At 46.6% G+C, this 14,918-nt stretch overlaps 1 protein-coding gene and 1 long non-coding RNA gene across 8 annotated transcripts in view; one reads left to right on the plus strand and one right to left on the minus strand.

Annotated features, from left to right (window-relative positions):
- lyst (lysosomal trafficking regulator) overlaps positions 1–14,918 on the plus strand; it is a 242,383-nt gene that overhangs the window by 182,434 nt on the left and 45,031 nt on the right. For 5 of the 6 annotated variants that reach the window (XM_036945914.1, XM_036945917.1, XM_036945916.1 and 2 more), the window contains 2 exons: positions 4,188–4,397; positions 6,798–6,974. In XM_036945914.1, the coding sequence (XP_036801809.1) occupies positions 4,188–4,397; positions 6,798–6,974 (387 nt within the window). The remainder of the gene's footprint in view (positions 1–4,187; positions 4,398–6,797; positions 6,975–14,918) is intronic. The other variant, XM_036945918.1, reaches the window with a different exon arrangement.
- On the minus strand, positions 12,617–13,374 carry LOC118939492. Of its 2 annotated transcripts, none has more exons than XR_005036407.1 (4): positions 13,315–13,374; positions 12,938–13,054; positions 12,733–12,887; positions 12,617–12,656 (listed from the first exon to the last, which is right to left on the minus strand). It is a non-coding gene; the product is annotated as an uncharacterized LOC118939492 (long non-coding RNA). The 2 variants fall into 2 exon arrangements; XR_005036406.1 differs by having other exon boundaries at positions 12,938–13,043; positions 13,283–13,348.

The raw sequence follows: 14,918 nt of genomic DNA on the forward strand, positions 1-14,918 counted from the left end.
TCAGAGGAAAAGACAAAGAACAACTTGGAGATGCAAATGAGAAGAGCTAACAACTAAAGGATATCCAAGAGAACATGGCTAAAATACTCAATGCTCACCACAACAAACTGTTACAATCTGTTGTTAACAAAGTAGATTTGCTTGACAGGAATGTAGTCTATCGTGTCAGCAATGTGTATGTGTAACAGTATAACTTTAGACCGTCCCCTCGCCCTAATCCGGGCGCGAACCAGGGACCCTCTGGTTAGTTAAGCACCGCTAACTATGCTAGTCGTTTCACATCCGTTACAGACCGAGCGTGTGGAAAAACAGGACAACAAAACGGTCCTTCTTGAAACGAAGGTGCAAACTTTATAAGTTCAACTGGAGCAGCAAGAAAACCTAACAGATTAGACTAGACTACATACAGTGATGCCCAAGACCAGCTTATCGTTTTTCTGCTCCTTTTCGTTTCTCTCCCCTGTCCTTCTCTATGAAGTAGCGATGGAATTAGCCGATTCCAATGAGATACAGGACAGAATACAATATAAAAGAGGACATATAGCACATACACTACATAGCCAAAAGGATGTAGACATCTGCTTGTCCAACATCTCATTCCAAAAGTCATGGGCCTTAATATGGAGTTGGTCCCCCCTTTGCTGCTATAACAGCCTCCACTCTTCTGGGAAGGCTTTCCATTAGATGTAGGAACATTGCTGCTATAACAGCCTCCACTCTTCTGGGAAGGCTTTCCATTAGATGTAGGAACATTGTTGCTATAACAGCCTCCACTCTTCTGGGAAGACTTTCCACTAGATGTTGGAACATTGCTGCTATAACAGCCTCCACTCTTCTGGGAAGGTTTTCCACTAGATGTAGGAACATTGTTGCTATAACAGCCTCCACTCTTCTGGGAAGGCTTTCCACTAGATGTTGGAACATTGCTGCTATAACAGCCTCCACTCTTCTGGGAAGGCTTTCCACTAGATGTAGGAACATTGCTGCTATAACAGCCTCCACTCTTCTGGGAAGGCTTTCCACTAGATGTAGGAACATTGCTACTATAACAGCCTCCACTCTTCTGGGAAGGCTTTCCACTAGATGTAGGAACATTGCTGCTATAACAGCCTCCACTCTTCTGGGAAGGCTTTCCACTAGATGTAGGAACATTGCTGCTATAACAGCCTCCACTCTTCTGGGAAGGCTTTCCACTAGATGTTGGAACATTGCTGCTATAACAGCCTCCACTCTTCTGGGAAGACTTTCCACTAGATGTTGGAACATTGCTGCTATAACAGCCTCCTCTCTTCTGGGAAGGCTTTCCACTAGATGTAGGAACATTGTTGCTATAACAGCCTCCACTCTTCTGGGAAGGCTTTCCACTAGATGTAGGAACATTGTTGCTATAACAGCCTCCACTCTTCTGGGAAGGCTTTCCACTAGATGTTGGAACATTGCTGCTATAACAGCCTCCACTCTTCTGGGAAGACTTTCCACTAGATGTAGGAACATTGCTGCTATAACAGCCCCCACTCTTCTGGGAAGGTTTTCCACTAGATGTAGGAACATTGCTGCTATAACAGCCTCCACTCTTCTGGGAAGGCTTTCCACTAGATGTAGGAACATTGCTGCTATAACAGCCTCCACTCTTCTGGGAAGGCTTTCCACTAGATGTAGGAACATTGCTGCTATAACAGCCTCCACTCTTCTGGGAAGGTTTTCCACTAGATGTAGGAACATTGCTGCTATAACAGCCTCCACTCTTCTGGGAAGGCTTTCCACTAGATGTTGGAACATTGCTGCTATAACAGCCTCCACTCTTCTGGGAAGACTTTCCACTAGATGTAGGAACATTGCTGCTATCCCTCAGAGAAACTACGCTGTGACTCAAACCCAACAGGCCATGGCTTCCCTCAGAGAAACTACGCTGTGACTCAAACCCAACAGGCTATGGCTTCCCTCAGAGGAAAAGACAAAGAACAACTTGGAGATGCAAATGAGAAGAGCTAACAACTAAAGGATATCCAAGAGAACATGGCTAAAATACTCAATGCTCACCACAACAAACTGTTACAATCTGTTGTTAACAAAGTAGATTTGCTTGACAGGAATGTAGTCTATCGTGTCAGCAATGTGTATGTGTAACAGTATAACTTTAGACCGTCCCCTCGCCCTAATCCGGGCGCGAACCAGGGACCCTCTGGTTAGTTAAGCACCGCTAACTATGCTAGTCGTTTCACATCCGTTACAGACCGAGCGTGTGGAAAAACAGGACAACAAAACGGTCCTTCTTGAAACGAAGGTGCAAACTTTATAAGTTCAACTGGAGCAGCAAGAAAACCTAACAGATTAGACTAGACTACATACAGTGATGCCCAAGACCAGCTTATCGTTTTTCTGCTCCTTTTCGTTTCTCTCCCCTGTCCTTCTCTATGAAGTAGCGATGGAATTAGCCGATTCCAATGAGATACAGGACAGAATACAATATAAAAGAGGACATATAGCACATACACTACATAGCCAAAAGGATGTAGACATCTGCTTGTCCAACATCTCATTCCAAAAGTCATGGGCCTTAATATGGAGTTGGTCCCCCCTTTGCTGCTATAACAGCCTCCACTCTTCTGGGAAGGCTTTCCATTAGATGTAGGAACATTGCTGCTATAACAGCCTCCACTCTTCTGGGAAGGCTTTCCATTAGATGTAGGAACATTGTTGCTATAACAGCCTCCACTCTTCTGGGAAGACTTTCCACTAGATGTTGGAACATTGCTGCTATAACAGCCTCCACTCTTCTGGGAAGGTTTTCCACTAGATGTAGGAACATTGTTGCTATAACAGCCTCCACTCTTCTGGGAAGGCTTTCCACTAGATGTTGGAACATTGCTGCTATAACAGCCTCCACTCTTCTGGGAAGACTTTCCACTAGATGTAGGAACATTGCTGCTATAACAGCCCCCACTCTTCTGGGAAGGTTTTCCACTAGATGTAGGAACATTGCTGCTATAACAGCCTCCACTCTTCTGGGAAGGCTTTCCACTAGATGTAGGAACATTGCTGCTATAACAGCCTCCACTCTTCTGGGAAGGCTTTCCACTAGATGTAGGAACATTGCTGCTATAACAGCCTCCACTCTTCTGGGAAGGTTTTCCACTAGATGTAGGAACATTGCTGCTATAACAGCCTCCACTCTTCTGGGAAGGCTTTCCACTAGATGTTGGAACATTGCTGCTATAACAGCCTCCACTCTTCTGGGAAGACTTTCCACTAGATGTAGGAACATTGCTGCTATAACAGCCCCCACTCTTCTGGGAAGGCTTTCCACTAGATGTAGGAACATTGCTGCTATAACAGCCTCCACTCTTCTGGGAAGGCTTTCCACTAGATGTAGGAACATTGCTACTATAACAGCCTCCACTCTTCTGGGAAGGCTTTCCACTAGATGTAGGAACATTGCTGCTATAACAGCCTCCACTCTTCTGGGAAGGCTTTCCACTAGATGTAGGAACATTGCTGCTATAACAGCCTCCACTCTTCTGGGAAGGCTTTCCACTAGATGTTGGAACATTGCTGCTATAACAGCCTCCACTCTTCTGGGAAGACTTTCCACTAGATGTTGGAACATTGCTGCTATAACAGCCTCCTCTCTTCTGGGAAGGCTTTCCACTAGATGTAGGAACATTGTTGCTATAACAGCCTCCACTCTTCTGGGAAGGCTTTCCACTAGATGTAGGAACATTGTTGCTATAACAGCCTCCACTCTTCTGGGAAGGCTTTCCACTAGATGTTGGAACATTGCTGTGGGGACTTGCTTCCATTCAGCCACAAGTGCATTAGTGAGGCCGTCCACTGATGTTGAGTGATTAGGTCTGGTTCTCAGTTGACGTTCCAAATCATCCTAAAGGTGTTCGATGGGGTTGAGGTCAGGGCTCTGTGCAGGCCAGTCAAGTTCTTCCACACCGATCTCGACAAACCATTTCTGTATGGACCGCTCTTTGTGCACGGGGGCGTTGCCATGTGTGACCAGTGTGTGACCAGGCTCTAGGGATTGAGGTGTAGAGGAGATGTAGTCATTGTTTGTGTCAGTTGTTGTTCGTATGTATATGTCGTCCTTTTTCTCATTTTATATCTGGTTTGAAAAAGGGGGGGGGACATATTATACAAAATGACTTCCTCATAATGTGGGACTATGGTTGTTCTCCCAGGGCAGTACGGGCCGTGGTGGGGCCCCCAGGCAGCAGTGGAGGAGGATCCTGTGGTCATGTCGGGACACCTTCAGGGTTCAGATCGGACGTCTCTTGGTGCACACCCTCTCCCCTGCATTACCCCTCAGGGACAGGAAGGAGGCTCTAGAGTTTGTGTTCGACCCTGCAAACCCTGACTTCCTCAAGGAGAGCCTCAGCCCCGGGTTAGAGGTAAGAGGTCGGGGGTCGCTGTTAGGGCTGAGCCCAAACATCCTCAGGGAGAGCCTCAGCCCCAGGTGAGAGGATGAGAGCGAGAGAGTGGTTGAATGAAAGGTTGAGAGAGTGATCGAGAGAGAGCAAGAATGAAAGAGAGAAAGAGAGAGAGGGCAAGATTGAAAGAAAGAGGGCGGGCGAGAGATGGAGGGAGGGAGGGAGGGAGGGAGGGCGAGAGAGAGGGAGGGAGGGCGAGAGGGAGAGGGAGGGAGGGCGGGCGGGCGAGGGAGGGAGGGCGGGCGGGCGAGGGAGGGAGGGCGGGCGAGAGAGGGAGGGAGGGCGGGCGAGAGAGGGAGGGAGGGCGAGAGAGGGAGGGAGGGCAGGCGAGAGAGAGAGGGGGGCGCGGGAGAGAGGTTACTCAAGCACTCACATTGACTCAGGAACCCTTCTCCCCCTCCCCTCTCTCTTTCCCCCTCCCCTCTCTCCCCTTCCCCTCCTCTCTCTCTCCCTCCCCCTCTCCTCTCTCTCTCCCTCTCCTCTCTCTCTCCCCCTCCCCTCTCTCTCTCCCCTCTCCTCTCTCTCCTCTCTCCCCCTCCTCTCTCTCTCCTCTCTCCCCCTCCTCTCTCCTCCTCCTCTCTCCCCCCCCCTCTCTCTCTCTCTCTCTCTCCTCTCTCCCCCTCCTCTCTCTCTCTCTCTCTCCTCTCTCTCTCTCTCCTCTCTCTCTCTCCCTCCTCTCTTCTCTCTCTCTCCCCCTCCTCTCTTCTCTCTCTCTCTCCCCCTCCTCTCTTCTCTCCCCCTCTTCTCTCTCCTCTCTTCTCTCTCCCCTCCCCTCTCCTCTCTTCTCTCTCCTCTCCCCTCTCCCCTCCCCTCTCCTCTCTCTCTCCCCTCTCCCCTCTCCCTTCCCCTCTCCTCTCTCCCCCTCCCCTCTCTCGCTCTCTCTCTCCCCCTCCTCTCTTCTCTCTCCTCCCCTCTCCTCTCTCTCCCCCTCTTCTCTCCCCTCCCCTCTCCTCTCTCTCCCCCTCTTCTCTCCCCTCCCCTCTCCTCTCTCTCCCCCTCTTCTCTCCCCTCCCCTCTCCTCTCTCTCCCCCTCTTCTCTCCCCTCCCCTCTCCTCTCTCTCCCCCTCTTCTCTCCCCTCCCCTCTCCTCTCTCTCCCCCTCTTCTCTCCCCTCCCCTCTCCTCTCTCCACTCCCCTCTCCCCCTCTCCTCTCTCCACTCCCCTCTCTTCTCTCCCCTCCCCTCTCCTCTCTCTCCCACTCCCCTCTCCTCTCTCCCCTCCCCCCTCTCTCTCTCCCCCTCTCTCTCTCCCCCTCTCCTCTCTCTCCCCTCTCCTCTCTCTCCCCCTCCCCTCTCCTCTCTCCCCCCCTCCCCTCTCCTCTCTCCCCCCCTCCCCTCTCCTCTCTCCCCCCCTCCTCTCTCCCCTCTCCTCTCTCTCCCCTCCCCTCTCCTCTCTCTCCTCTCCTCTCTCTCCCCCTCCCCTCTCTCGCTCTCTCTCTCCCCCTCCTCTCTTCTCTCTCCTCCCCTCTCCTCTCTCTCCCCCTCTTCTCTCCCCTCCCCTTTCCTCTCTCTCCCCGTCTTCTCTCCCCTCCCCTCTCCTCTCTCTCCCCGTCTTCTCTCCCCTCCCCTCTCTCTCCCACTCCCCTCTCCTCTCTCCCCCTCTCCTCTCTCTCCCCCTCTCCTCTCTCCCCTCCCCTCTCCTCTCTCTCCCCCTCTCCTCTCTCTTCTCTCCCCCTCTCCTCTCTCTTCTCTCCCCTCCTCTCTCCCCTCTCCTCTCTCCCCTCTCCTCTCTCCACTCCCCTCTCCTCTCTCCACTCCCCTCTCCTCTCTCTTCTCTCTCCTCCCCTCTCCTCTCTCTCCCCCTCTTCTCTCCCCTCCCCTTTCCTCTCTCTCCCCGTCTTCTCTCCCCTCCCCTCTCCTCTCTCTCCCCGTCTTCTCTCCCCTCCCCTCTCCTCTCTCTCCCACTCCCCTCTCCTCTCTCCCCCTCTCCTCTCTCTCCCCCTCTCCTCTCTCCCCTCCCCTCTCTCTCCCCCTCTCCTCTCTCCCCTCCCCTCTCCTCTCTCTCCCCCTCTCCTCTCTCTTCTCTCCCCTCCCCTCTCCTCTCTCCCCTCTCCTCTCTCCCCTCTCCTCTCTCCACTCCCCTCTCCTCTCTCCACTCCCCTCTCCTCTCTCTTCTCTCCCCTCCCCTCTCCTCTCTCTCCCACTCCCCTCTCCTCTCTCTCCCACTCCCCTCTCCTCTCTCCCCCTCTCCTCTCTCCTCTCTCCCCCTCTCCTCTCTCTCCCCCTCTCCTCTCTCTCCTCCTCTCTCTCCTCTCTCTTCTCTCCCCTCCCCTCTCCTCTCTCCCCCTCCCCTCTCCTCTCTCTCCCCCTCCCCTCTCCTCTCTCTCCCCCTCTCCTCTCTCCCCTCCCCTCTCCTCTCTCAGCATGGTCCCAAGCTAGCCATGTATCTGTATGAGATGCTCCATGACCATAAAGATGCTCTGACCAAAGAGGAGCAGAGTACTCTGGTCAATTTCATGACGTCACTGAAGTTGTGGGGTCATCGCTGCATCCCGCCCAGCGCACCGCACAAACCAGACCTACTCAAGGCTATCAAAGAGGTAACCTTTACCCTGACCCTATAACCTTAACCTTACTCTATAATACAGGTAGGCAAACTACGGCCCACAGGCCGGATCCAGCCTGGGGGAGGTTTGAGTTAAAAAAAAATATATATATATATTCTGTAAAACTTCAATTCGTCAACGGGTGTTTTAATCACTGAACAGGCTTCTATTTGAGACAGGCTTCTATTTGAGACAGGCTTCTATTTGAGACAGGCTTCTATTTAGAGACAGGCTTCTATTTAGAGACAGGCTTCTATTTAGAGACAGGCTTCTATTTAGAGACAGGCTTCTATTTAGAGACAGGCTTCAATTTAGAGACAGGCTTCTATTTAGAGACAGGCTTCTATTTAGAGACAGGCTTCTATTTAGAGACAGGCTTCTATATAGAGACGGGCTTCTATTTAGAGACGGGCTTCTATTTAGAGACGGGCTTCTATTTAGAGACGGGCTTCTATTTAGAGACAGGCTTCTATTTGAGCCAGGCTTCTATTTTCTTAATGTACACAACATAGTTTACTTAGTTCATTGTTTAACTCCACCATTCATTTCCTGCACTAATGTGTTATCATTCACACACTGTGTCACGTTTATTTTGTCTTAGTATGCCTCAAAAACATAAACAACTTTTCCTTGACTGAATAATTATACTATTTTTCTGTATTTTCGTCAGTTCTTACTTTCGCCACTTGAGGGCGATCACTTAATTGCTGGGGGTCTGTACTCCCGAAGTTGACTGTTTTTGTTCTTACCAGGCTTCTATTTATTTATTTGCCAGTTGGCTAGCAGTTCTCAGCTGTTAGCAGCCAATGGCTAGCAGTTCTCAGCTGTTAGCAGCCAATGGCTGTTCTCAGCTGTTAACAGCCAATGGCTAGCAGTTCTCAGCTGTTAGCAGCCAATGGCTAGCAGTTCTCAGCTGTTAGCAGCCAATGGCTAGCAGTTCTCAGCTGTTAGCAGCCAATGGCTAGCAGTTCTCAGCTGGCGATAAAAATTGTCATAATTTTTTTTAGTCATTCCTGAATTATTTAATGTAACAAGTCAAACATTAAACCTTGTAAACAATTCATGGTAACAAATCATTTAGACCAGGCGTTTATCTGAAACAGGTGTTTACTTGCTGAAATGTCATTGCCCGGCTATTAATAGGGACAGGAGGCTATTTGAGACTTGCCGTTTCATTTATATACTGAAACATGTAAACAAGGTTTGGTCCCATGTTTCATGAGCTGAAATAAAAGATCCCAGAAATGTTATGGTGTAGGCAGGTATAAGCTACAGACTACGAACACAATTGAAATTTGTCAATGGCAATTTGAATGCACAGAGATACCATGACGAGATCCTGAGGCCCATTGTCGAGCCATTCATCCACCGCCATCACCTCATGTTTCAGCATGATAATGAACAGCCCCATGTCGCAAGGATCTGTACACAATTCCTGGAAGCTGAAAGTGGCCCAGTTCTTCCATGGCCTGCGTACTCACCAGACATGTCACCCATTGAGCATGTTTGGGATGCTCTGGATCGCCGTATTCCAGTTCCCACCAATATCCAGCAGTTTCACACAGCCAATGAAGAGGAGTGGAACAACATTCCACAGGCCACCAATCACCAGCCTGATCAACTCTATGTGAAGGAGATGTGTCTCGCTGCATGAGGATCTGGTCACACCAGATACTGACTGGTTTTCTGATCCACGCCCCTACCTTTTCTTTTAAGGTATCTGTGACCAGCAGATGCATATCTGTATTCCCAGTCATGTGAAATACATAGATTAATAATTAAATAACTTATTTCAATTGACTGATTTCCTTATATGAACTGTAATTCAGTTATACAAAATGAAATTGTGGTGTTTATGTTTAACAGAACACCCCAGGCCACTCTAGAAAGTCTACAAAGTCTCAAATTGGATAAAAAGTACATATAATTTATAATGGACCTACACTGAATTTACAAAACATTAGGAATGTCTTCCTAATATTGAGTTAGGTTAGGGTTCAATGGTTTCCTGTGTGGTTCAATAATGGATTAGGGTTCAATGGTTTCCTGTGTGGTTCAAGAATAGATTAGGGTTCAATGGTTTCCTGTGTGGTTCAATAATGGATTAGGGTTCAATGGTTTCCTGTGTGGTTCAATAATGGATTAGGGTTCAACGGTTTCCTGTGTGTATCAGAATGGGTTAGGGTTCAACGGTTTCCTGTGTGGTTCAATAATGGGTTAGGGTTCAATGGTTTCCTGTGTGGTTCAATAATGGATTAGGGTTCAACGGTTTCCTGTGTGGTTCAAGAATAGATTAGGGTTCAATGGTTTCCTGTGTGGTTCAATAATAGATTAGGGTTCAACGGTTTCCTGTGTGGTTCAATAATGGATTAGGGTTCAACGGTTTCCTGTGTGGTTCAATAATGGGTTAGGGTTCAACGGTTTCCTGTGTGGTTCAATAATGGATTAGGGTTCAACCGTTTCCTGTGTGGTTCAATAATGGATTAGGGTTCAACGGTTTCCTGTGTGGTTCAATAATGGATTAGGGTTCAATGGTTTCCTGTGTGGTTCAATAATGGATTAGGGTTCAATGGTTTCCTGTGTGGTTCAATAATGGATTAGGGTTCAACGGTTTCCTGTGTGTATCAGAATGGGTTAGGGTTCAACGGTTTCCTGTGTGTATCAATAATGGTCCACCACTCAAAGGACATCCAGCCAACTGGACACAACTGTGGGAAGTGTTTGTGTCAACATGGGCCAGTATCCCTGTGGAATGCTCCAAAGAATTGAGGCTGTTCTGGGGCCGTTCCTCAGAAAAGGTGTTCCTAATTTACCCTAACCCTGTAACATCTCTGACTTTACCTTAACCCTATAACATCTCTGACCTTACCCTAACCCTATAACATCTCTGACCTTACCCTAACCCTATAACATCTCTGACCTTACCCTAACCCTATAACATCTCTGACTTTACCCTAACCCCATAACATCTCTGACCTTACCCTAACCCTATAACATCTCTGACCTTACCCTAACCCTATAACATCTCTGACCTTAACCTAACCCTATAACATCTCTGACCTAACCCTATAACATCTCTGACCTAACCCTATAACATCTCTGACCTACAGTGCCTTGCGAAAGTATTCGGCCCCCTTGAACTTTGCGACCTTTTGCCACATTTCAGGCTTCAAACATAAAGATATAAAACTGTATTTTTTTAACAAATCAAAAACTGAAAAATTGGGCGTGCAAAATTATTCAGCCCCCTTAAGTTAATACTTTGTAGCGCCACCTTTTGCTGCGATTACAGCTGTAAGTCGCTTGGGGTATGTCTCTATCAGTTTTGCACATCGAGAGACTGACATTTTTTCCCATTCCTCCTTGCAAAACAGCTCGAGCTCAGTGAGGTTGGATGGAGAGCATTTGTGAACAGCAGTTTTCAGTTCTTTCCACAGATTCTCGATTGGATTCAGGTCTGGACTTTGACTTGGCCATTCTAACACCTGGATATGTTTATTTTTGAACCATTCCATTGTAGATTTTGCTTTATGTTTTGGATCATTGTCTTGTTGGAAGACAAATCTCCGTCCCAGTCTCAGGTCTTTTGCAGACTCCATCAGGTTTTCTTCCAGAATGGTCCTGTATTTGGCTCCATCCATCTTCCCATCAATTTTAACCATCTTCCCTGTCCCTGCTGAAGAAAAGCAGGCCCAAACCATGATGCTGCCACCACCATGTTTGACAGTGGGGATGGTGTGTTCAGCTGTGTTGCTTTTACGCCAAACATAACGTTTTGCATTGTTGCCAAAAAGTTCAATATTGGTTTCATCTGACCAGAGCACCTTCTTCCACATGTTTGGTGTGTCTCCCAGGTGGCTTGTGGCAAACTTTAAACAACACTTTTTATGGATATCTTTAAGAAATGGCTTTCTTCTTGCCACTCTTCCATAAAGGCCAGATTTGTGCAATATACAACTGACTGATTGTTGTCCTATGGACAGAGTCTCCCACCTCAGCTGTAGATCTCTGCAGTTCATCCAGAGTGATCATGGGCCTCTTGGCTGCATCTCTGATCAGTCTTCTCCTTGTATGAGCTGAAAGTTTAGAGGGACGGCCAGGTCTTGGTAGATTTGCAGTGGTCTGATACTCCTTCCATTTCAATATTATCGCTTGCACAGTGCTCCTTGGGATGTTTAAAGCTTGGGAAATCTTGTTGTATCCAAATCCGGCTTTAAACTTCTTCACAACAGTATCTCGGACCTGCCTGGTGTGTTCCTTGTTCTTCATGATGCTCTCTGCGCTTTTAACGGACCTCTGAGACTATCACAGTGCAGGTGCATTTATACGGAGACTTGATTACACACAGGTGGATTGTATTTATCATCATTAGTACTTTGGTCAACATTGGATCATTCAGAGATCCTCACTGAACTTCTGGAGAGAGTTTGCTGCACTGAAAGTAAAGGGGCTGAATAATTTTGCACGCCCAATTTTTCAGTTTTTGATTTGTTAAAAAAGTTTGAAATATCCAATAAATGTCGTTCCACTTCATGATTGTGTCCCACTTGTTGTTGATTCTTCACAAAAAAATACAGTTATCTTTATGTTTGAAGCCTGAAATGTGGCAAAAGGATCGCAAAGTTCAAGGGGGTCGAATACTTTCGCAAGGCACTGTATATCATCTCTGACCTTACCCTAACCCTATAACATTTCTGACCTTACCCTAACCCTATAACATCTCTGACATTACCCTAACCCTGTAACATCTCTGACCTTACCCTAACCCTATAACATCTCTGACCTATAACATCTCTGACCTAACCCTATAACATCTCTGACCTAACCCTATAACATCTCTGACCTAACCCTATAACATCTCTGACCTAACCCTATAACATCTGACCTAATCCTATAACATCTCTGACTTTACCCTAACCCTATAACATCTCTGATCTTACCCTAACCCTATAACATCTCTGACCTTACCCTAACCCTATAACATCTCTGACCTAACCCTATAACATCTCTGACTTTACCCTAACCCTATAACATCTCTGACTTTACCCTAACCCTATAACATCTCTGACCTATAACATCTCTGACCTTACCCTAACCCTATAAGATCTCTGACCTTACCCTAACCCTATAACATATCTGACTTTACCCTAACCCTATAACATCTCTGACCTTACCCTACCCTATAACATCTCTGACCTTACCCTACCCTATAACATCTCTGACCTTACCCTACCCTATAACATCTCTGACCTTACCCTAACCCTATAACATCTCTGACCTTACCCTAACCCTATAACATCTCTGACCTTACCCTAACCCAATAACATCTCTGACTTTACCTTAACACTGTAACATCTCTGACTTATAACATCTCTGACTTTACCCTAACCCTATAACATCTCTGACCTTACCCTAACCCAATAACATCTCTGACTTTACCCTAACCCTATAACATCTCTTACCTAACCCTTTAACATCTCTGACCTTACCCTAACCCTATAACATCTGACCTAACCCTATAACATCTCTGACCTTACCCTACCCTATAACATCTCTGACTTTACCCTAACACTGTAACATCTCTGACCTTACCCTAACCCAATAACATCTCTGACTTTACCCTAACCCTATAACATCTCTGACTTTACCCTAACCCTATAACATCTCTGACTTTACCTTAACACTGTAACATCTCTGACTTATAACATCTCTGACTTATAACATCTCTGACTTATAACATCTCTGACTTTACCCTAACCCTATAACATCTCTTACCTAACCCTATAACATCTCTGACCTTACCCTACCCTATAACATCTCTGACTTTACCCTAACCCTATAACATCTCTTACCTAACCCTATAACATCTCTGACCTTACCCTACCCTATAACATCTCTGACCTTACCCTAACCCAATAACATCTCTGACTTTACCCTAACCCTATAACATCTCTTACCTAACCCTATAACATCTCTGACCTTACCCTAACCCTATAACATCTCTGACCTTACCCTAACCCTATAACATCTCTGACTTTACCCTAACCCTATAACATCTCTGACCTTACCCTACCCTATAACATTTCTGACCTTACCCTACCCTATAACATCTCTGACCTTACCCTACCCTATAACATCTCTGACCTTACCCTACCCTATAACATCTCTGACCTTACCCTATCCTATAACATCTCTGACCTTACCCTAACCCAATAACATCTCTGACTTTACCCTAACCCTATAACATCTTTTACCTAACCCTATAACATCTCTGACCTTACCCTAACCCTATAACATCTGACCTAACCCTATAACATCTCTGACCTTACCCTACCCTATAACATCTCTGACTTTACCCTAACCCTATAACATCTCTGACTTTACCCTAACCCTATAACATCTCTGACCTAACCCTATAACATCTCTGACCTTACCCTAACCCTGTAACATCTCTGACCTTACCCTAACCCTATAACATCTCTGACCTAACCCTAACCCTATAACATCTCTGACCTTACCCTAACCCTATAACATCTCTGACCTTACCCTAACCCTATAACATCTCTGACCTTACCCTAACCCTATAACATCTCTGACTTTACCCTAACCCTATAACATCTCTGACTTTACCCTAACCCCATAACATCTCTGACCTTACCCTATAACATCTCTGACTTTACCCTAACCCCATAACATCTCTGACCTTACCCTAACCCTATAACATCTGACCTTACCCTATAACATCTGACCTTACCCTAACCCTATGACATCACTGACTTTACCCTAACCCTATAACATCTCTGACTTTACCCTAACCCTATAACATCTCTGACCTAACCCTATAACATCTCTGACCTTACCCTAACCCTGTAACATCTCTGACCTTACCCTAACCCTATAACATCTCTGACCTAACCCTAACCCTATAACATCTCTGACCTTACCCTAACCCTATAACATCTCTGACCTTACCCTAACCCTATAACATCTCTGACCTTACCCTAACCCTATAACATCTCTGACTTTACCCTAACCCCATAACATCTCTGACCTTACCCTATAACATCTCTGACCTTACCCTAACCCTATAACATCTCTGACCTTACCCTAACCCCATAACATCTCTGACCTTACCCTAACCCTATAACATCTGACCTTACCCTATAACATCTGACTTTACCCTAACCCCATAACATCGCTGACCATTCTGGCCAACAGTTAGGGATCAACTCTGGAACTGCAACTGTCTTGATGAGTTCTGGGTTAGTCCCAGCCCTGTCCATGTCCTGTTTCATCTCACAGGTCCCAGCCCTGTCCATGTCCTGTTTCATCTCACAGTCTCATTCATGTCCTGTTTCATCTCACAGTCTCATTCATGTCCTGTTTCATCTCACAGTCTCATTCATGTCCTGTTTCATCTCACAGTCTCATTCATGTCCTGTTTCATCTCACAGTCTCATTCATGTCCTGTTTCATCTCAGTCTCATTCATGTCCTGTTTCATCTGTCTCATTCATGTCCTGTTTCATCTCAGTCTCATTCATGTCCTGTTTCATCTCAGTCTCATTCATGTCCTGTTTCATCTGTCTCATTCATGTCCCGTTTCATCTGTCTCATTCATGTCCTGTTTCATCTCACAGTCTCATTCATGTCCCGTTTCATCTGTCTCATTCATGTCCTGTTTCATCTGTCTCATTCATGTCCTGTTTCATCTCACAGTCTCATTCATGTCCTGTTTCATCTCACAGTCTCATTCATTTCCTGTTTCATCTCACAGTCTCATTCATGTCCTGTTTCATCTCAGTCTCATTCATGTCCTGTTTCATCTGTCTCATTCATGTCCCGTTTCATCTCAGTCTCATTCATGTCCTGTTTCATCTCAGTCTCATTCATGTCCCGTTTCATCTCAGTCTCATTCATGTCCTGTTTCATCTCAGTC

This window comes from Oncorhynchus mykiss, chromosome 16 (assembly GCF_013265735.2).
Source record: "Oncorhynchus mykiss isolate Arlee chromosome 16, USDA_OmykA_1.1, whole genome shotgun sequence".
Lineage (NCBI taxonomy): Eukaryota > Metazoa > Chordata > Actinopteri > Salmoniformes > Salmonidae > Oncorhynchus > Oncorhynchus mykiss.